Source organism: Arvicanthis niloticus, chromosome 26 (genome assembly GCF_011762505.2).
Source record: "Arvicanthis niloticus isolate mArvNil1 chromosome 26, mArvNil1.pat.X, whole genome shotgun sequence".
In the NCBI taxonomy this organism is placed as follows: Eukaryota; Metazoa; Chordata; class Mammalia; order Rodentia; family Muridae; genus Arvicanthis; species Arvicanthis niloticus.
Window position 1 is genome coordinate 9,262,139 of NC_133434.1, and position 21,849 is coordinate 9,283,987.

At 45.6% G+C, this 21,849-nt stretch overlaps 2 protein-coding genes across 6 annotated transcripts in view; both read right to left on the reverse strand.

Annotated features, from left to right (window-relative positions):
* Jhy (junctional cadherin complex regulator) overlaps positions 1-2,860 on the reverse strand; it is a 60,741-nt gene extending 57,881 nt beyond the window's left edge. The window contains exon 1 of one of the 4 annotated variants that reach the window (XR_013107496.1): positions 2,720-2,860. Coding sequence is in view for 1 of the 4 variants with exons in the window: in XM_076924782.1 (XP_076780897.1) it covers positions 2,720-2,730 (11 nt within the window). In the remaining 3 variants the exon portion in view is untranslated. Of the gene's footprint in view, positions 1-81; positions 2,234-2,284; positions 2,362-2,719 lie in introns of those variants that run through there. The other 3 variants (XM_076924782.1, XM_076924783.1, XM_076924784.1) reach the window with 3 other exon arrangements.
* Positions 2,861-9,468: 6,608 nt separating this feature from the next.
* Positions 9,469-21,849, reverse strand: part of Crtam (cytotoxic and regulatory T cell molecule) — a 30,639-nt gene continuing 18,258 nt past the window's right edge. Inside the window, exons 7-10 of one of the 2 annotated variants that reach the window (XM_076924786.1) lie at positions 18,635-18,718; positions 14,411-14,554; positions 11,988-12,074; positions 9,469-10,053 (exon numbers count right to left, since the gene is read on the reverse strand). In XM_076924786.1, coding sequence (XP_076780901.1) covers positions 9,929-10,053; positions 11,988-12,074; positions 14,411-14,554; positions 18,635-18,718 — 440 coding nt within the window. In that variant the 3' untranslated portion in view covers positions 9,469-9,928. Of the gene's footprint in view, positions 10,054-11,987; positions 12,075-14,410; positions 14,558-18,634; positions 18,719-21,849 lie in introns of both variants that reach the window. The other variant, XM_076924785.1, reaches the window with a different exon arrangement.

Below are 21,849 nucleotides of genomic sequence, written 5' to 3' on the forward strand. Positions count from 1 at the left end.
ATAAAAATCTCAAACTGTTTAACAAAAGGTCTGTGAATCCTGTCCCAGAGTGACTCAGAACAGAGGCTAGATGTCACCTACCTGGATTAGGTGGTGCTCTTGCGTAGGGGAGGCTGCTCCTGCATTACAACTAGGAGTCGTGGCGCCCCTTGAAAAGTATGTAGGAGCGTGATTCCCAGGGAACCCTCACGTCTCCAGGACTCTGAGTCAGCACAGGATTGGAAGGTGATTGTCTGAATTGGATTGCCTTCCGTCTCTACTCAGGGTTTTGGTTTATTTTCTGTGTTACTACCTTTATGGTGTGGGGAGTGTGTGTGTGTGTGTGTGTGTGTGTGAGAGAGAGAGAGAGAGAGAGAGAGAGAGAGAGAGAGAGCATGAGAAAGAGAGAATGAGAGAGAGAATGAGAGAGAAAAAAGATTGAGAGAGAGTATGAGAGAGAAAGAGAAAAAGAGAGAGAATGAGAGAGAAAAAGAGAATGAGAGAGAGCATGAGAAAGAGAGAAAAAGAGAAAGAGAGAGCATAAGAGAGAAAGAGAGAGAATGAGAGAGAGAAAAAGAGAGAGAATGAGAGAGAAAAAGAGAGCATGAGAGAAAAAGAGAGAATGAGAGAGAGAGAGAGAGAAAAAGAGAGCATGAGAGAGAAAGAGAGAGAAAAAGAGAGAGAATGAGAGAGAAAAAGAGAGCATGAGAGAGAAAGAGAGAGAAAAAGAGAGAGAATGAGAGAGAGAGACGGGGCGCATGAGAGAGAAAGAGAATGAGAGAGAGAGAGAGAGAGAGAGAGAGAGAGAGTACATTTCACCATTGGAGGCTATACTCAAATTTGTTTTGACTGGCTTGCTCATATTCTTTTGGCAAATCCAGTTTTTAATTAAAAATACCTTGACCTGATTCCTGTTCCTTGAATTATTATTATATTGACCTTGTTGCTAGGGTTTCCAAGGACACGGTCTGCTCCTTGGATGAAAGCACCTTTACAAACACGACAGACAAAAGGTACTGCTCATACTTAAACAAACACGGAGCGATTCTCTACTTAACTCCCAGCTCTCTTGGTAGACCAATATGTCATGGCCTAATTTTAGATTAGTTTGCCTGCAGTCAGTCTCTGGTTTAGTATGCATATTGCTTTCTGACACATTTTAATACCAATTTCCTTTTGCAGGTTTTTCTTTCTTTTTCTTTTTTTTCTTAGAAGGCAGCAAGCATGAAAACGTTTTAAATCTAAGCCTCTATAAACACCAGATTTGTTGTTTAAAAGCTCACTGTACTTGGAGTCTTGAAGAACAAGCTGAAAAAAAAAAAAAAAAAAAAACCTGAAAAACAGGGTAGAGGCTGTAGTTCACTGCTAACACAAACATGATGAATGGGGTTTCATCCACAACTCCAGCAAGGGCGTGGGGTGGAGTGGGGTGGGGGAATCTCAGTTCGTTTCAGAACTGTTTTTATACAATAGTTAAAATCCTTCATTCTGTCTTTTCTTAAATGAGAACCCAGGATTTCTTCTTTCTTAATAAGTAATGGCTATATATGACGATAATCTAGTTGTTGACAGAGTGAGTAGGAGAATTTAGGAAGAGTGTGAACGAACAGAGTGAGTGAAATATTCCCCAAAAGGAGTTGGGGGGTGGTGGTGGAGGAGAATTATAGAAAAAGACCTGATCATTTGAATAAGTTTAGTAAGTGGGCCGTATTTCACGTATTTCACGAGTAACTCTCTAGTGAGGCTCTGTACCGCCCCTGCGCCCCCCCCCCCCCAAAAAAAAAAGCCAATGAGAAAAAAACAGAAAACAACGGTTGGGCCTCTGCGATTCCTGACCAATCCACTTCTTAGTAAACAAAGAAAATATGGGGCACGTCCTCCAGGGACTAAGAAACCACCAATTCTCCTGGATCCTGCTTAGGTCTTCTGTCTCTGCCACTGGTTGGGGTCAAATCGGCTAGGGCAGGGGACAAGGAAGCCGGCTTAGGATGAACCGGGGATCTAAAGTTGCCCTGTTTGGAACAGGAGGGGTGCCGTCCCATGGGGATCGCAGGGTTTTCGCCGTTGCCTCTCTCTAGGGTCAGGACAGGCTGCAGGGGGGCGTTTGAAGGTCTAGTTGTGGCGGGTTGGAGACTCGGACAAGGGGCTGGGGACAGGGCTGCCCCGGCCTGAGGGATCAGCCCTGCCTGGGCGCGGTCCTTCCTCCCAGACCACTGACTGTGCCCGCTCCCTCGCGCCCACCCCGGAGTTCTCCGTAGAGCCCGCTCGCGCGGCCCCTTCCCACCCGCCGGGAACCGTCTGTCACCTGCCGGCGCTGCTGGGCAGCCGCGCCCCTGGCCCCCGCAACCTCCGTAGCCCCGGCTCCCGCGGCGGCTCCCGCCCCGCCCGCCGCTGCCTGGAGACCGCGGCCAACACCGCGCCGCTCGCTCGGGGCCGCGGGCTCGGCGGCGCGGGGGACTCCCGGCTCGGGATGCTCAGGTCTAGCCACCCCGACTCCCCGGAGGAGGAGGAAAGGCAGAGAGAGAGCCCTGCCTCGGTGATGCTGCTGGGGTAGGCGAAGACCTACACCCCAAGGAGAAAAGAGCCAGTTAGTGAATGGAAGGGAGGCAAGAAGAGCCAGGAGGAGGCCGGAGGGAAGAAAACAAGTGGTCAATAAGCATTTGCCCTTTATTGGAGAGGAACTTAATTCGTTAATAAGCAGAAGAGGGGAAATTAAAGCCACACGGGGAAGCACACTCACCACACAGGCATCTTAGGGCGGAAAAGTTGGCCATGTGTTGGCAACGCCACCAACCCCTGAGTCTCAGCACTCAGAGGGAGTGGCTGGAGGAGCAGGAGCTTGAGATCCTGCCTCAAAAGGCCAAAACACCCGAAGGAACAGCGGGCAGAGAAACACACCAGATCCGAGGGCCAAGTGTAAAAGACTATATGGATGAAGGACTCTCAGGTGTGACAACTGGAGGCATTTGGGGGTTGACATTGTCTGAGATATGCAGACACTCCTTAGTTCCCAGCAACCTCACCTTGAGGCACTCACACGAAGGAAGCATGTGTTTTTATGCATCTTAAATCTGAAACGTCCTACCAGGGTTCATGGGTTTGAACACCTGGTTCCCAAGCTGGTGGCGGTTTTTGTGTGATTGGGGGTCTGGTTTGCAGGTGGGTCACTGGGGCTGGCCTTTGAGGGTTAGAGCCCATTCTGAGTTCTCCTTTTTTTTTTTCCCCCTCAGTGATCCAGGATGCTTATGCCATGCCCTTAGATTTGGCTATGCCTTCCCCACCTATGGACTGAAACCTTAAGCCGAAATAATCATCTCTTCTTGCTGTCGGGCATTTTGTCACAGCTACAAGGAAAGTATCTCACACGGCATCCAAAGTGGAGAATGTGGTAACATAAAAGTTAAAGACAAGTTTACTAAATTTCTCCTGGGTTTGTAGATGTGCACACAGCAAAGCCAAAACAAAACAAAACAAAAAAACCAAAAACCAAAAACCAAAAAAGCCAAGTAGGAATTTTGATCAGCTCCAGAAGGGTGTTTTTGACACAGTATTTCTTGCCTTTTGTGGTCGATGATCCTTTTAAATATTTCTCTCTCTCTCTCTCTCTCTCTCTCTCTCTCTCTCTCTCTCTCTCTCTCTCTCTCTGTTTTGTTTTTCAAGACAGGGTTTCTCTGTGTAGCCCCTGTCTGTCCTGGAACTTACTCTGTAGACCAGGCTGGCCTCGAACTCAGAAATCTGCCTGCCTCTGCCTCCCAAGTGCTACGATTAAAGGCATGCGCCACCACAGCCCGGCTCTTAAATACTTCTTTAAGACATACTTTTATAGTGTGTAGGATGTCTTGCTGTCAAAAAATATTTTCAAAGACTAAGAAGAGACATGCTAGAAATTATATTCACATTACAGACATAAGTAGATCTGAATAACTACCTTTCAAGGAGCAAGATGTCTACAGACCGGTTGCTTCGCTAATAACAGAAGACAGGGAATTGGAAAACAACCTCATACCTAATCTTACCACCTTTCAAAGTGGTTCTTATTTATAGCTAATCTCCCTCCTTTGTTTTGAAAGCAGGGACCTTTCCCATACATGCACAGTAAGACCCCATCCACTGACAAAGTCAAACCGAGCAATCTGAAGCATTGGTCATATTCTGCTCACTCTGTTGCACAACTTACCATCACAGGGACCTCAAACATGCGGAGGAAACCCACGCTAAAACATTCATTCTCCACTGTGGCTTCCGGGGTGAGCTATTCCTAGGAATCAAGCGAGAACCAATCACACCCACCCACCTTCTCAGCCACTGGTCAGCCCAGATCACTCCAGCAGCTACTGGAAGAGACACACCACCCTCTTAACACAGAACCCCTGAGTTTGGGCCCAGCTCCCTCCTCTGTAACAGCTACATGGCTTACGATTTGATGTAACTGAAGAAGTAAGGAAGGGTGGAATGACAGGCCGTAGTGGAAAGTCAAAAACGATGTCCGTTGTTCTAACCGAGTTAATTTGATATGAGGATATATTGTGGAGAGTTGAGAAGGGGGACACACTTTTCATGGGTCCGATGACCGTGGGAAGCATCTGTGGAGGAGCCCAGGGATGAACTTGAAATCATTATCCTTGAGAAGCCAGGAGCAGGGCTGCTTGGAACTAGGATCTAGGCCTCTGAAGGGGATGAGGAAGGACAGACAGAGCTGGCTCTGGGAGGAGCAGAATGGGAATCAGGTGCTGCTACCGAAGCATGCTGAGAGAATGAGAAGGCTCTGTCAAGGGGGCAACAGCAAGGCAGTAGAACATTTGTCCCTGTTCCTCCTCCACCTTAACCACCAGGCGAGCCAGCAAGAAACCTGCAGAGAAAGGATAAATATGGCTTGCCGTTGTGTTTGCCTGGGAATCACAGTTTGTCTGTCTGTCTGTCTGTCTGTCTCTGTCTCTGTCTCTGTCTCTGTCTCTGTCTCTGTCTCTGTCTCTGTCTCTCTCTCTCTCTCTGTCTCTCTCTCTCTCTCTCTCTCTCTCTCTCTCTCTCTCTCTCTCTCTCTGTGTGTGTGTGTGTGTGTGTGTGTGTGGTGTTTGTAGGCAATTATTTCTGTGTCTGCAGGTACTGAGAAAGAAAGAGGCAATAGAGTCCCCCTGGAGCCAGAGTTACAGGTGGCTGTGAGTTTGTAGATGTGGGAGCTGGGAACAGAATTCCAGTTCTCGGTGAAGGCAACAAACATTCACTCCTAACTGCTGAGCCAGCATCCCTCCAGCCCTGAACTTTCCTGTCTTAAAAAAAAACAAAAAACAAAACAACAACAACAAAAAAAAACAAAACCAAACAAGACCTATTGTTTCATGGAGCCAAAAGATCCTTGGCCGAATTATTTTCTCTTTTTAAAATATTTTCTCTTCTTAAATATGAATACAGTTGTTCAGTTTGTTTCCCCAAATTTAGGCTTTTCTAGAAATTAAGTAGGATGGCTTTAAAAAGGAAACCCATAGGCTGTGTGCTGCATTTGGGGAGAATACAAGCCATTTTCGCTTCCTGTGGCCAGGTTTTAGGAGGAGGAGGCATGATGGGAGAAATTAACATATTTCAGCCCAGATAACAGACCTGCTCATGAGCACATTACAGGAAGGAAGAGGGCTGCTTCTCCCTTAGAAGATTCAGGATGGAAAAAAAAAAAAAAAACCCAACCAACCTCGTTTCATCTAGATCAAACTCCCTTTATGAATATTGCAAATTATGGTGACTTCAGCCAGAGGAAGTGATGGGAGATTATGTTGTTGGGTTAAATTAGTGGGCTCATTAATGGTCAGCAGTTCAAACCACCTTCTTCATCTACAGGAGGGGATCTCGTGACTTCAGGATACTCGGCCTATTGGGTGGTTGTCATTTTCTCTGTTATCTTCACCAAATAACAGATGGTGTGGGTGTTGTGTGGGTGATGAGCACCGCTCTGAGGTAAGGGTGCTTTCTTCTGGATTGTTTTGAAACTGTTGGTGGCTTCATGGATGACTGGCACAGAGATGCTACAAAATGATGACATGCCAGATCTAGTTGTCTTTGCACACTGAAACTCCCTTGGAAAGCAGGGTACCTGGCTCACTCCCTTTCTCTCAGCCCCCCACAGCTACACTCTTCCCAAACAGTTCCATCCTGAAGACAAAGCAGGTGGCCATAGGAACAAGTGGAGTTCCAGAGAGGGCGTGGGAGCCCCAGCCTAGGAAGGAGGCAGTGCCTCACATAGAGCTACCCATGAATGGGTGAGATGACTGGCACTCAGCAGTGTGCACGTCAAAGGCTTCCACATAGAGGGGCCACACACTGTGAGGTGGCAGAGCCCATGTTTAATGAGTGGAGACTCTACATGGCGGAAGGGAAGACGGAAGTACACAGAGTTGGAGTCTTTTCAGGAGGAGGACGTCCTAAGGAGAAAGGGCAGTGTCAGAACTGGGAGATGACCTCCACACAGGGAATTGATAAATTGGCAAATACATTGGGAATACAAAAACATCTCTCAGAGGATGGAATTATGACTACAGAAAGAGAGACTCTAGTTTTAGCTCATGGTTTCAATAGTCTTAAATATATACCAACACGCACATACATATATACATTACATACATGTATACGAATAATCCAAAGTACTGTCCATTGAGAGGACCCAACAATGATGACACCTCAAAAGCAATGGCAACCATCACAAATCCTGGCTTCTAAATGCCAGTGTCCATTGTTAGACTGCAGACTCTCTTTGCAACTTCTTGTCATGTCCCCCAAATCAGCCATGCCTCTCTGGACAGAGTTATAAGGCTGTGCCATGCTGTGGTCTTGCAGCCCATCCCCCTCAAAGCTGCAAGATAAATGTTTGGCCCTATCCAGTACCTGGCTCCATGTCATGTAGGCTGTGTGAGACCAAGTCATATAGTGTAGAACTTGCCACCAGCCCACCAAAGCACAAAGGTTAGATGTCTGCTCTGTTCAAGTGATCTCTCCAAAGGTACACCCCTCCTTCCTTCAGGTCCCCCAACAGTGGCTATCTTTTCTTCCCTATAAGCTATTCTTTTGCATTCTTTCCCACCCTAAAGCCCAGTCTTGTTCCCAATGTTTGCAAGGCTTTCTCTCTTAAGAAAGCTCATTTCTGAGGGGCGGCTGGTCTCAGTTTCCTTTCTTGCTGTTTCCTGTACCTCTGTAACTTAGAACATCCACTAAACAGGACTAGGACTTCTTAGAAAGCTGCTGATTTCAGGGCTGGCACAGGGAATGTTTGAATGTCTAGAACAGAAAGCAAACAGGGTCCCTGAACATGGACACATGTCTGTCAGGAGGACAGAGAAGCTGGTGTCCACAGTTTGACTGTGAGATTAGCAATGGATCAGTTTGTGAGTCACAGATTACAACCCACTGAATAACAGAGGGAACCAGAATCTAAGAAAATACAGGCCTGAGCCGGGCGATGGTGGCTCACGCCTTTAATCCCAGCAGTTGGGAGGCAGAGGCAGGCAGATTTCTGAGTTCGAGGCCAGTCTGGTCTACAGAGTGACTTCCAGGACAGCCAGGGCTACACAGAGAAACCCTGTCTCAAAAAACCAAAACCAAAACAAAACAAAACAAAAAGTACAGGCCTAAGAAAATAAGTGAATGGTTTTGAAGTTTAATGAAGAAAACAACAAGCAAAATTTAGAAGTAGAATACTTAAAGGAGAATGTCTTAGTTACGGGTTTATTGCTGTGAACAGACACCATGACCAAGGCAACTCTTATAAGGATACATTTAATTGGGGCTGGCTTACAGGTTTAGAGGTTCAGTCCATTATCAAGGTGGGAGCATGGCAGCATCCAGGCAGGCTGGTGCAGGAGGAACTGAGAATTCTACCTCTTCATTTGAATGCTGCTAGGAGAAGACTGACTTCCAGACAGCTAGGATGAGGGTCTTAAAGCCCACGCCCACAGTGACATACCTACTCCAACAAGGCCACACCTCCAAATAGTGACACTCCCTGGGCCAAGCATATACAAACCATTATAGGGAAGAAAGTAAGTTTGCAGTGAAGATCTCCAACATGAACCACACTGAGCACTATAAATCAAGTGGGGTAAATAGAACACAAGAAAGAAAATCTTAGCGGGCTTCCCTGAGAGCTCAGTACAAGCGTTAACTTGACCCTGGTCTCAAAGAAACATTGGACAAGACCCAGCTGAGAGCTGCTGTGTGAAATAATCACCCTGGACTGCAAACACTGAGGTCATGAAAAGAGAAACAGACAGATAAATAATCCCAAACAGACAGAGGTGAAGATGAAATGAGAAGTGAACTGGGGTCTTCAGGACAGTTGGGACACTAGGAAAAGTTTGATTGGTGTCTGCCTTAGTCACGGTTCTATTACTGTGAAGAAACATCGTGGTCAAGATAACTCTTATAAAAGCAAGCCTTTAATTGAGGGCTTGCTCATAGTTTTAGAAGGTTAGTCTGTTATCACAGTGGAAAGCAGACAGTCATGGTGCTAGAACAGTAGCTGAGAGCTTTACACCTTGATCGGCAGGCAGGAAGAGAGAGTGAGGCAGAGCCTGGTTTGGGATTCCTCAAAGCCCATCCTCAGTGACACTCCTTCTCCAACAAGGCCACACCTTCTAATCCTTCCCAAACAGTTCCGCCAACTGGTGACCAAGCATTTAAAGATAGGAGCCTGGGTGGTCATCCTCATTCCAACCACCACAGCATCCAAGGAACGAGAGTGGAAGACAGTGATGCTGCATTCCTGACTTAGTTGTTTGCTTTGTGGTGATGTGTGTCCTTCTTGGGGGTAATCAGAGGGTTTAAGGCTCATTGAGCACCAGGCCCACTCACTCTCAATCGAGGAAGGTTCTCTATGCTGTCTTTATACATTGCTATAATTTTGTGATCCACCAAATGAAAAAAAGTCATCACAGGAGGGATAGGACCAGGAGGAGCTGGTGTCTACAATAGCACATTCAGAATATAGGTGTGTGTATGTATTTGTTTGTGTGCATGGGTGGGGGCAAGCATGCACAGGTGTGTGCATGTAATACTTGCGAGCTGGTTTCCTCAGATCCAACTAATGAGAAATGCTTCGTTTCTATGAAAATCAGAATTTGCCATATTCTCTCTCTCTCTCTCTCTCTCTCTCTCTCTATATATATATATATATATATATATATATATATATATATATATATATATATATATATATATATATTTACAAAAAAGCATTACCAGTCATTTTCATACAGATAATCAATGGGCACAACAGCCTCTAAAAAGACACACTCCGGTCTTTATTAAAGTTCCGAAAGCTATTCGTGAATTCCACAGTCTGCCAGCCAAACTCATGGTTTCCCTCTGTCCATGCTTTGCCATGGTGTAATGAGGTTAAAAATTGCTCACAGTAAGGAAGCCTCTTGGCAGTTGAGTTCAGCTCTTGTGTCGAGAGTTGTGGACCTCTGAGTCATCACGCCCACTGCATGCTGAGACATCCCACTTTCCTCCGTGGCCCACATGGCCTCTTCTGAGAGACCGTCTTGAAAGCAGGCTGCTGGGGTTTCAGCTCTCTTTTGGGTACTTCTCATGCTTAAGTTCTTCTTGACCAGAAGGAAAGGTTTTTAAACCGATTCAGATAGTTTCACTCCAGTCCCGTATCTAAAAACGGCTGCCCCCTTCGAGGTCACACACTCACTGGTCATTTTGACCCTGATCCAAAAGACTTAGCGGACGGAGTTCTCCAGCTCTGAGGTAGTGTCAGTCATAATAGGTTCTTTCTATGTTTTTCTTTCAATGAGGAGCTTTCTGTCCATGGCCTGGTCCTCGTGTGGCTGCCCTGGTTCAATGGACACTGTCTTGAATTGTACTCAATGGACGTTTTATTTTTTTCAGGTCACGGTACTTACGATCCTTTCCAGGGCCTGATGCTGCTGCCCTGAAATCCTAGCTTCCACTGCAGGGAACACTACACAATACTCTCCGGGACACGACTGTGCTTGCCTTCCAGCTTCCAATGCTGGGCACTCTTCTTCGTTTTGACTCCCGAGTATAACCGTGTGATGTAGTTCATGCAACGCTTAGACTGGGCAGCTGAAAGAGAAGCACGGGAAAGATGAGTTTCGAACAGCGCTGCATTCATGTATTTGAAGCTCCTCGGAGGTCATGTTTTAGTTATAAAACCTAACCTACAACAATCTGGCCTACGTGAGTGTTCTAAATGCATTGTTGTGCCTTAATGGGGGGAAAAAAGCAACTTACGTTACATAATATGCTAACCAAACAGAAATAAAATACTTAACTGCAGAAAATAACACATTGCCTTCAGCACAATCACGTAATAGAAAATAACAAGGCCTGTGGGAAACACTAGGTTGGGGGGTCGAATCCTCAAAGCCTCAGACACTGATCCTTTGAAAGCATAAAAACACCGCCTGCATTGTTGGACCTGAGGCCAGGAGGCAAGGAGGGTTATGCTAATTATCTTGACTGTCAACTCGATTGGATTGACAAACATCTAGAAAGATCAGTCAAGCACGGTTCTGGGGGTATCTGTTGTTTCTAGTGAGGCTGAAGTACAGCCCCACGAGTGAGAAGCACCAACTGACAGGCAAGGCCCAGTGGAATCAAAGGGAGAAAAAACGGGGGAGCCAGGGAACAAGTGAGCTCTCGCTCACCCCCCACCCCACCCCACCCCACCCCAGTACTTCCTGGCTGCCATGATGTGAAGGTCTGCATTCCACCACTCTCCCACCATGGTGGGCTGAGACCTTTGAAAGTCAGAGCTCATATAAAGCCCTCTTTCCTTTGTCTGTCCTTGGCCACAGCAGTGGAAACAAACAAACAAAGAAACAAAAACCCCAAACCTGTAGAACACAGGAAGAGAATGAAAATCTGAGCCCAGGAGAAAATCCTTCTGCCTATGAAGATGGACCGAGGGCGTCCCACATCACCTTCTGCCTGCGCAGGGACCCCTGAGTGCAGGCGTCCATTTCAAGTTTTCTCAAAATGAAACCACAAGGGTGTTGGCTTATTCAGCGCCTGGGGTGAGGGCTTTCCTTTCTCTGCTGAAGCTCTTGCTACTGTTTTACCTTCCCTTGCAGCGGGAGAACACAACAGGCGTCTACACAAATCATAGGAATGCTGGTGCCACTCGCCTGTGCTTCACACGCCAACAGACAGTAGGTGGTTTCCACACCTTGACCCATCATGTGGTCACCGCGTCTCTTCCTACCAGAAGCCCATTTCACACTCGGAAGGTCAAGATGAAACAAAAAGGCTCAGGTGTTTTAAGAGACTAGCTCCTCCTACAAAAACCCTCAGTCAAAGAAACAGAACCAAGCTGCAAAGCCCAGTGCATTTCTTGAAAAGCCTGGCAAGTTGAAGTTAGTTTGCGGAGGACTTATGGCAGGTAGAAGGTATAAAATTCTTGCCTTGCTTTTGACCCAGTTTCTGCCTACTAGGTTAAAAAAAAAATCAGGAATATATGTGTAGATCCATATTCGTCAGCCCACACCCATTCACTCTCCTTCCCCTTTTAGAGAATTTTTTCACTCTTATTTTGCTGAAAGCATTGCAATGAAGTCATCCAAAGACCCCAAATATTTCTCTTTGGAATAATTAGGCCTTGAATTGATTTGTTCAATGAAAATGTATTAGACATGCCATTTGTGCCAGGCTCTGTGATAGACTTCAAGGATGCAGAAGGAATTTGATGGTTTACTGCCTGACCGAATAATGCATGGGGTGACATGGAAGGTGCTTCATTGACTGAGGTTTTGTGTAGATGCTATGCATCTCAGGCCACATAGTGACCCTGAGTGCGACAACAACTGGCCTTCGTAAAGTGGGAGACCTTCTACTGCATGAATTTAACCATTTAAAGGTAAGCTTCCTTAATTAGTATAAATCAAATGAAAATTTATCAAATCCAATCAAACTCTGATTCTGTTCCCTCCCCACTTTTCCTGAGGTGATTCTACAGATGACCCTCACTGTTTAAGTCTCGGGCCACACACCGGACTCACCCTGGCTGTTATTCTCCTGGGAAGATGTTTCTTCATTGTTGGATCTTGATCTGTAACTTTCTAGAGCTTGCTCTGAAATTTCACTTTCTGCCAGAAAAGAAAGTCAGGTTACTGATTTCTGACATCACAGACAGCATTAGAAATGGATGTTTGGATATGATGACAGCATGTCATTGCTGAGCTGTCATGCCCTCCTGGGCCCCATGTATCCGTTAGCTCAATATGTCATCTTACAGTGTTTCCAGTGTACCCAAGGGCCCCATATGGGATAAAGTCCGTAGCAGCAAGCACTGTCTTTCAGAAAGGAACAATTGCTACAGCCCTAACAGAATGATGGTGGCCAATCATCAGTGAGAGACTTTGAAATAATACTATGCCATTTGGCTCCTGCACAAATGGAACATCAGACCCTGTCTCAGCTTGTTTATATGTATTTATTTTATGGACAAATGATTGTTTACTTGATTCGGTGAGTGTACAAAATGTTGGGTTTTCATTATGGCCTTTTCATGCACATTGTGCTGGTTTGAGTAAGAATGACCTGCATAGGCTCACAAACTTAAATGCTTAGTCATCAAGGCTTGCAGCTGTTTGGGAAGGATCAGAAGGCGTGGCCTTGCTGGAAGAGTCGTGTTTCCGGTAGTGAGATTTGAGGTTTCAAAGGCCCACACCAGGCCCAGTTTCCCTCTCTACCGGTGGATCAAGATGTATAACTCTTAGCTACTTCTCCAGCACCATGCCTGTCTGTCTGCTGCCACACCCCCCACCATGATGATAATGGACTAATCCTCTGAAATTGTAATCAAGTCCCCAGTTAAACGCTTTCTTCTATAAGTTGCCTTGGTCATGGCATCTCTTCATATAAGCATCATTGTATTTTTCTCGTGTTTACTGCCATCTCTCTTTTACCCACCCCTTTGATCTCCTGTCTCCTTCCACCATTCCTCCCGGGCTTCCTTCTGCTTTCTTGTCATATACATTCTCTGAACATGAGAGAAAACACACGCTATTCGTCCCCCTCTCATTGCCCATTCTTGGTCATCTCCTTGAGCCTGTCCATAATGAGGTATTTCTTATCCAGATAAGCTCATACTGAGCTTTCAAGAGTGATGCCTTTAAGTCAGAGATATACAAAGATGCAGTATTTTGAGTCACTACAAAGAATTTTCTGTTACCAGAGGCCTTGGGCCATAAGTAACGAAATCAGCTTTGTCCAGCAGCCCTGTAAACCATGTCATTTAAAATTCTTTAACAGTTACAGTAAAAAAAAAGGGGGGGGAAGGGGGAGGAGAAATCAATTTCACAGTGTATTTTGGCTAACTGGTATACCTCAAATAGCATATTGTGTTTGGGTAGCTTATAGAGACTCGTAGCAAGTCAGGGGCTTGACAGTCATCGTGTGGCTGTTGCAACGGACAGTATAGGGCTAGATAATCAGTTGAGTCTGAAGAGAGAATTTCTTTAAAGTTAGTTTTTAAGTTTTTGATTTCTATATGATATATTGGGATCATGTCCCCTCCCCCGTTGCCTTTTCCACTGCCTCCCACTCCTGCTGACCCTCGTATTTTTCCCAACTGGTCTCCCTCTACTACCACGTCTTTTTGGTGTGTTTGCAGCTCTTACACAAGTTGTCACAGCTGCTCTGTGCTCCTGATGCCAGCAACCAGGCCACATCTAGAACACAGTATTCTATGCCCCTCCCCCCCCCATCCTCCAGCTTCACACCCTCATGCAGAAAGGGTTTCATCCTATACGTGTTTATAAAACAAATTTATAGAATTAATCCGAACAACTTCAGAAGTCATGTCGAACTCTGTTACATGCTGAGTATATATGTATTTTAACAGGGGTCTTCTATACTATTTTTTCATTTTGATTTGTTTGTGACTGTGTCATTACCATGATTGCTGTGATGTCGGTTTTGATGATAACTCTTTCATTAGACCACTTAGGAGGAAGTGACTGGTGTCTTATGGACGAGTAAGGCTGAGCACATTCTTGCAAAATACAAAAGGCAGAAGATGTGTGTCCATAACTGGAATACAAGGAACACAAGGATCTCCTGTTTTATCAGCTTACATAGCCTTAGAACTTGGAATGATACCCGGCCTGCAGTGGGCACTCAGGGAAGGCTCACGGAGTGAACGGGTGAATTGGCTCAGCCCTTTGCCAACAAGAGCCTCTGTAGTCTAGCACCAACCCCCATAGCTCCTTTAGTTTCTGTCGATCTGACATTTTTCAAGCATGTTCCCTGGGTCTCCACAGCCCCGTGTTTGTCAGGAAATGAATGATCCCTTATTGAAGTGACGCCTTCACTGGTCGGCTTGCACAGCCGCTGAGGAGCTTTGGTCGGCAGCCTTTTCCCTTTCGTCTGGTCAGCTGTCGGACACATACAGACCTCCAGGGGTTCTCTGTCCACTTACCCTTCTTCCATATCACATGTGCCTTACGCAGCTTCATGATGAAGAGCTGAACGATGATGAAGAGGATGAAAATGAGGAAGGACACCAGTGTGAGCAACAGGATGCCACTCTTCCTCCTGGCCAGTCCTGTGTGCTGAGCGCTGGCTTCTGTAAGGAGAACGAGAGAGCGTTAGGCAGTTTGGGTTTTGGTCATTGTGGAACGAGATGGTTAGTTTTTGACTTTCTTTCTCTATTTTTCTTCTTCTCTTTCTCCTTCTCCTTCTCCTTCTCCTTCTCCTTCTCCTTCTCCTTCTCCTTCTCCTCCTCCTCCTCCTCCTCCTCCTCCTCCTCCTCCTCTCCTTCTCCTTCTCCTCCATCTCCTTCTCCTTCTCCTCCTCCTCCTCCTCCTCCTCCTCCTCCTCCTCCTCCCCTCCTCCTCCTCCTCCTCCTCCTCCTCCTCCTTCTCCTTCTCCTCCATCTCCTTCTCCTTCTCCTTTTCTCCTCCTCCTCCTCCTCCTCCTCCTTCTCCTTCTCCTCCATCTCCTTCTCCTTCTCCTTTTCTCCTCCTCCTCCTCCTCCTCCTCCTCTCCTTCTCCTTCTCCTCCATCTCCTTCTCCTTCTCCTTTTCTCCTCCTCCTCCTCTCCTTCTCCTCCATCTCCTTCTCCTTCTCCTTTTCTCCTCCTCCTCCTCCTCCTCCTCCTCCTCCTCCTCCTCCTCCTCCTCCTCCTCCTCCTCCTTCTCTCCTTCTCCTTCTCCTCCTTCTCCTTTTCTCCTTCTCCTTCTTCTTCTCTCCTTCTCTCCTTCTCTCCTCTCCTTCTCTCCTCCTCCTTCTCTCCTTCTCCTTCTCTCCTTCTCCTCCTTCTCCTTCTCCTTCCCCTTCTCTTTCTCCTTTTCTCCTTCTCCTTCTTCTTCTCTCCTTCTCTCCTCTCCTTCTCTCCTCCTCCTTCTCTCCTTCTCCTTCTCTCCTTCTCCTTCTCCTCCTTCTCCTCCTCCTCCTTCTCTCCTCCTCCTTCTCTCCTCCCCCTTCTCTCCTTCTCCTTCTCTCCTTCTCCTCCTTCTTCTCTCCTTTTCTCCTTCTCCTTCTCCTTCTTCTTCTCTCCTCCTCTCCTTCTCTCCTCTCCTTCTCTCCTCCTCCTCCTCTCTCCTCTCCTTCTCTCCTTCTCCTCCTCCTCCTCCTTCTCTCCTTTTCTCCTTCTCCTTCTTCTCTCCTTCTCTCCTCTCCTTCTCTCCTTCTCTCCTCCTCCTCCTCCTTCTTCTCTCCTCCTCTCCTTCTCTCCTCTCCTTCTCTCCTCCTCCTCCTCCTCCTCTTTCTCCTCCTCCTCCCCTTCCCCTCCTCTTCCTCCTCCTCCTCCTCCTCCTCCTTCTCCTTCTTCTTTTGAGATAAGGTATCTATGCAGCCCTGACCAGCCTGGAACTTGCTATGTAATCCAGGCAGGCCTTAAATTCACAGGGACCAACTTGTCTCTACCTCCTTAGTGCTGGAGTTAAATGGCATGTGACACCACACGTGGCTGTGACACTTAATTTTAATCATCAGCCTGACAACGTGTAGAATCACCTACAAACCGATGATCTCGGTGAGGGAGCGGCTAAATCGTGATGGCCTGCAGGAATGTCTGTGGGAAGAGTCTTGACTACATAACTTGAATGGGCCGACTCAGACCATTATGGGCGGCACCACTCCCTAGGTTTGGGTTCTGGACTGTATAAAAGGAAAGACAGTGAGCTGAGGAACAGGCAGGCATGCATTCATTCTCATTCTGCTCTGAATTATGAATGGAGCCAGCTGGGTCCAGTTCCTGCCTTGACTTTCTCACAACTAAAGACTGTAACCTGGAATTGTAAGCCGAATAAGTTCTTTTTCCTTTCGAGCTGCTTTTGTGAGGATGTTTTAACATAGCAATGGTGGATGCAGCCAGGACAAATATGCACATGTACACACACACACACACACACACACACACACACACACACACACATCCATATTTATATTACTTCTTCAGTGCAGTTTGGACCAAAAGACAGCTCAGCTCAGGAGATGGACTAGATTTACCCGGGAAGTCATGCGCTGAATGCTCTTCAGTTCTCCGAGACAAGCAAATGAGCAATAGAGAGAAAGCCATCCCATGGAGGACTTGAAAAGTTGTTTTTTTTAAAAAATGATGCAGATATTTAGTTTGTTTGTTTTTTTTTTCATTTCTAGAGAAAGCACACAAGAATATTGACTGAAATTGCAGTCTGGGACTTTTAAGTAGCTATGAGGAATGGCTTGTTCAGCACAGTGTGGCTCAGTATCCGAGGAGATTATTAAGGGGTTTGGTAAAAATCTATCCAAATAAAACAAAATGCCATATACTCTGACTAGGTTAGATGCGGTCCTCGTAAAGGCACTGGGGAGACACTTGATGAGCTCTTGAAAATCATCTCAAACTAGTATGTAATTTTGCCCAGTGTCCTTCACCTCAGCCAGCAGGCTCAGGATCAAGGAACGGTGGCTACATGGAGAACATAGTTCTTGAACTTGCCTAGGACATAATCCCTAGGCTTTGGGGGATCATATTTTCCTTATACAAATAAATACATTAAAATGCAAACAAAAGCAAGATATGCTAATTTCCAGAACCATGTGTACTTATAGAATGGTATGTCTAGGAATCCAGAGACAAGTGTGGACCCCGAGGCTGCATACATCAGGGAAGCTTTCAGTAGACTTCAGCCTTGAAAGGGAAGTGAGACCATTAGGGTGAAGCCTCTCCTTGCTGTGGGGCAGGAGGATAGACAGAGCAGGGCTGCTGAGACAGGATGACGTCTTCAGAGCATCATGAAATGTGCAGGGGCTTTCTCGATGCAGGGATGCAGAGGGTAGGTATCAGAGTTCACCTTATGCAAAAGAAGGGCTTATCTTGTATGTTGCAGAAAGGAAGCCAGACAGGTTCTCAGAACACAAGTGTGCAGGCAGCAAGGCTATGTTCCCATGGCACTAAGCCCAGACCAGAAGAAGAGCTGAAGCCACAAGATGATTAGGGCCTATATTAAGGGAGTGACTATGACCATATACAACACACCTGGAAGGGAAGACTCAAGAGCCATTGGTGGCTACTTGCATGTGCATGTGTATGCATCTAGATCTGTCTCTACACACAGAAACGAAGGGTCGGGAGTATATGGTGCTTTGAACGAGCTGTTTTGTGGACAAGGATGCTACTTGAAATTTTTGAAGTGTTGAGCTTAGGGGAGAGGACATTTGACTAAAGGCATAGAAAGAATAGAATGAAAGTGCCGATGAGATGGCACAGCAGATAAGGGTGCTTGCCGCCAAGCCTGGTGACCTGAGTTCGAGTCCTGGGACACACATAATGAAAGGGATGAACCAGCTCCTAAAAGTTGTCCTCTGATTTCCTTATACATTGCATGACCCCTGCTACAAACAAATAATTCACTAAGGAAATAACCGAAGAAACAAATCGGTGGTAATCATGTAATAAGCTTTTAATAAAAGGAACATGGAATGGAATGGAGACAGACGTGAATAGAAGTGTGGAACTCTTCCATGTAAAGGCAGCAAGAAAGAACTCGGGAGCGAGTGAACTTTCTATGAACGGAGGAGAGCCTGGCGGGGTCTGTAGCTCAGTGGTCAGTGCTGGCATAGCGCGCGTGCGTGCGTGCGTGTGTGTGTGTGTGTGTGTGTGTGTGTGTGTGTGTGTGTAATCTTGCGTTTAATTCCCGAATAACAAAATAATAAACAAAGACAAGGCGAAGCAGTGAAATTGAGAATTTAAGAACCCAGAGGAGGAGTGGAAGATACGGCTCAGCAGTTAAGAGCACTGGCTGCTCTTCCAGAGGTCCTGTGTTTTATTCTCAGTGCCTACTCTGTGGCCAACAGCCTGTAACTCCAGTTTCAGGGGATCCAGCTTCTAGCCTCTATGAGCACCAGGCACACACGTGGTATACATAACAATATTCATGGGCACTCGTTCCCATGAGAAAAAAAATTCTTTTAAAATAAAAGAACCCAGAGGAAGAAGTAGGGTTAGTTAAGTAGTAGAGTTAGGTGGTTAACAAAAATAACAGGACTTGGTAGTAGGTTAAGGAAATCAAGAGACAACCAAGTCAAGATGGGACAAGGCAGCAATTCATATCTCATGAGGGTGGAAGCTCAAGGAAAACAAGAACTGAAAAAGGCCACGGGACACACGACCAGGAGGTCAAAATATCACCTTCTAAATGCAGTAGGTGACACTCACCAGTGATCAAGCCAGGGTCTCGAGTGGCATGTTCCTTTTCTTCCTTGTCAGTCTCTGGTGCAGTGGAATTTTCCATCATTGAGACTAAGATGAGAATAAGACATGGTATATCACATATATGTGACTTATCCTGTAACTATTCCAGCTTGACCATCCATCCCCCTAAACCTCCTGCTGACGTATACTTGTGATGCGATGGTGTGGACATGTGGCCCTTTAAGAGAAGTTTAGGTCCAGAAGGCTCCACCCACATGAAAAACTAACTCGATTCTGTGAGAACAAGTTCCTTTAACAAATATATTTCTTGTATGTGAATGGGTTATTTTGTCCGTGGGTATGTCTGTGCATTATAGTGATTGCCAAGTACCTGAGGAGGTCAGGAGAGGGTGTCAGATCCCCTGGAGTTACATTTGGTTGTGAGCCACCTTGTGAGTGCTGGGAATCGAACCTGCTCCAAAAGAGCAGCCAGTGCCTTTCACTGAGCCATTTCTCCAGCCCAGCCCAAGTTCATTTAAGGAAATGGTTTTACTCTCTTACTCTCTCTTTTTGTACTACACCAGGCAGGCCCTTGCTGGCTGTGGCACCTTGATCGACAGACCTCAATTTGGAGTCACCTTCTCCATCATTCCTCTCTCTCTCTCTCTCTCTCTCTCTCTCTCTCTCTCTCTCTCTCCCTCTCTCTTTCTCTCAACCCGTGCTGACCTGGAACTCCCTGTGTAGACCAGGCTGGCCTTGAACTCACAGAGCTCTTTCTACCTCTGCCTCTTAAGTACTGGATTTAGAGATGCCCACCATCACGCCCAACCTCCATCTTATTTTTTTTTTGAGACAAGTTCTCTCTCACAGAAGCTCTGTCTCTCTGTGCTGGTGTCCAAGGTTAATGTAGCTGCAGGCTCTTACAGGGGCACTAGGGCTCTGAACTCAGGTCCTCACGCTTGCGCAGAAAGCACTTTACCCACTGGGCCATCCCCCAGCCCCTGGGATAGGTTGTTCTAAACTATGGGTACCCTACCATGCTGCAGAACACTAGAACTTAATTCCCACCCCTACCTGCCCTTTGACCCTTCTGAGTTTCTGCTAATAATAATTACAGTTCTATTCTCTTTTACTCTAGCTCAACATTTTTAGCTCTCACATATGAGAAAGAACATGCAACCTTTGTCTTTCTGTCTGTCTTGTTTTGCCAAGTAGTACCAGTTTCTCAAAAAAAAAAAAAAAAAAAAAAAAAAAAAAAAGTCATAAATGGCCAGACTCTGTTGGTTTTAGTGATAAATTTGGGAAGGTCAACCAAAGTCATTATTCCGTGCTTCCTCTCTGCGTGAGAATGGAAGGTCTGTAGAATGCTTCAAAAGAACCATGGGATAAGGAGGGACAGGGGAGACATTTGGGTGTGGAGGCGCTCGAGGCAAAGCTTTTACAGGTGTGCTTGAGTCTCAACTGCCAATCTAAAGTCCGGATGCACCGCTTTTAGAAACGGGATGAATTGTGTGGGTTTTGTAGGTGAACTGGAGTAACATGGGAGCTTTTCTGGAGATTCGTTTTGGTTTTGCTTCCAATTCCCTCTTCCTCGGCTGCAGGGTTTTATCTGCACAGCGCCACTATGTGGACCCGAGGGGAATGAAGCCTCCTGTCCTCTAAGCAGGGATTATTAACAGTAATACAATTGCAGAAATTGAAAGCCGGAAAGAATTTTACAGACCATGTCTCTTAAATCCTACACTGGATATGAAAATGCGGAGCAGAAAATTGAGTTGTTCAGTTGTGGTGCCAGGCAATTTAAAAACAACTGGATTCTAAACACGTTTAAAAATATTGGATTATTAAAGCAAGGATGTGGCCGCCCCACTTCATAATGTTTTCAATTTCCATCACTCTTCCAAAAAAAAAAAAAAAAAAAAAAAAAAAAACAAAAAAAACCACTGTGTAGTACATATTGCATTTTTCAATGTTAAAAACCCCAAACATTTACTTTTCAATATTATTCAGGACACAGCGTTTTTTTTTTTTTTTTTTTTTTTTTTTTTTTTTTTTTTTTTTTTTTTTTTTTTTTTAAAGTGATCTGCTGCTCAAAACTATGAACATGAGAATGAGTCCATAACCTTTATTCTAACAGATGGAATTATTATAGATAAAGAATATGCAGGAATGCATACCTTCCTGAGGGAGGCTAACCACTGTGCTCAAAACACCAATAAACTCACTCACTAATGCATGCTTTTACTCACTCACTCACTCACTCACTCATTCACATGCCCACTTGTTCTGCCTTTCCTGAGTACCTATTCTTGCCACACAGAATGCTGGGTAACACGATAGTTTCACCCAAGTTAACTAGTTCATTCATTATCTAAAATACAAGACTTTCTAAACCTTATAACTCTACCCTGTCAAAAATGACTCATGCCCTTGACCACCAAGTGCCTTCAAATGTGCCTTCAAAGGCAAGCAAGCTTATTGTCATTGACAACACTTCTGTACCCAGCTCCTACTTTCTGTAGGAAGAAAATCTTTATGTTAGAAAACCAAGAGTAAATATCCTCCCAAATGACTTTAGCCCTTACTTTATCTCAGAGAAAATTCACACGCCACAGTCATGTGTGTGTGTGGGGGGGGGGTGTATACTTAAACACCTCCAGCTAAAGATCTCTGAGTTCGTAGGGCCCTATGATACCAAGCTCATGAACTAAGAATTCTTGATCTGAGTCTATCCCAGGACGCCACAAAACTGGACCCAGTTGGACAGAGATCTATGTAGTCTTCAGAAAAACAAATCTAAAGGCTGAGAACATGGTTTTGTGGGTAAACTATTCAGCATGCAGGCATAAAGGCTTGAATTTTGTTACCCATAACTCATATGAAAGTCAGACACAGCAACACATGCCTGTAACCCCCCCCAAACCCCCCCCCCCCGCCCCTGCACCAGGACACAGAGACAAAAGGATTCTGACATGTTTACTGGCCAGCCAGTCTAACTGAATGGTCAGCTATTAGTTCAATAAGAGACCTTGTCGTCTCAATCAATCAACCAACCAACTAATCAACCAACCTACCAGCCAATCAATCAGAAACAGGCAGAAGGAGTGATTGAGGAAAAAAATTCTTACATCAACCTCTGGTTTCCACACATGTATACACATGAGCTCACTCACATGTAGACACATATACACATACGTAAGTTTTTAAAAAATATTCTTTCAATGTAGGGTTAAAGATGT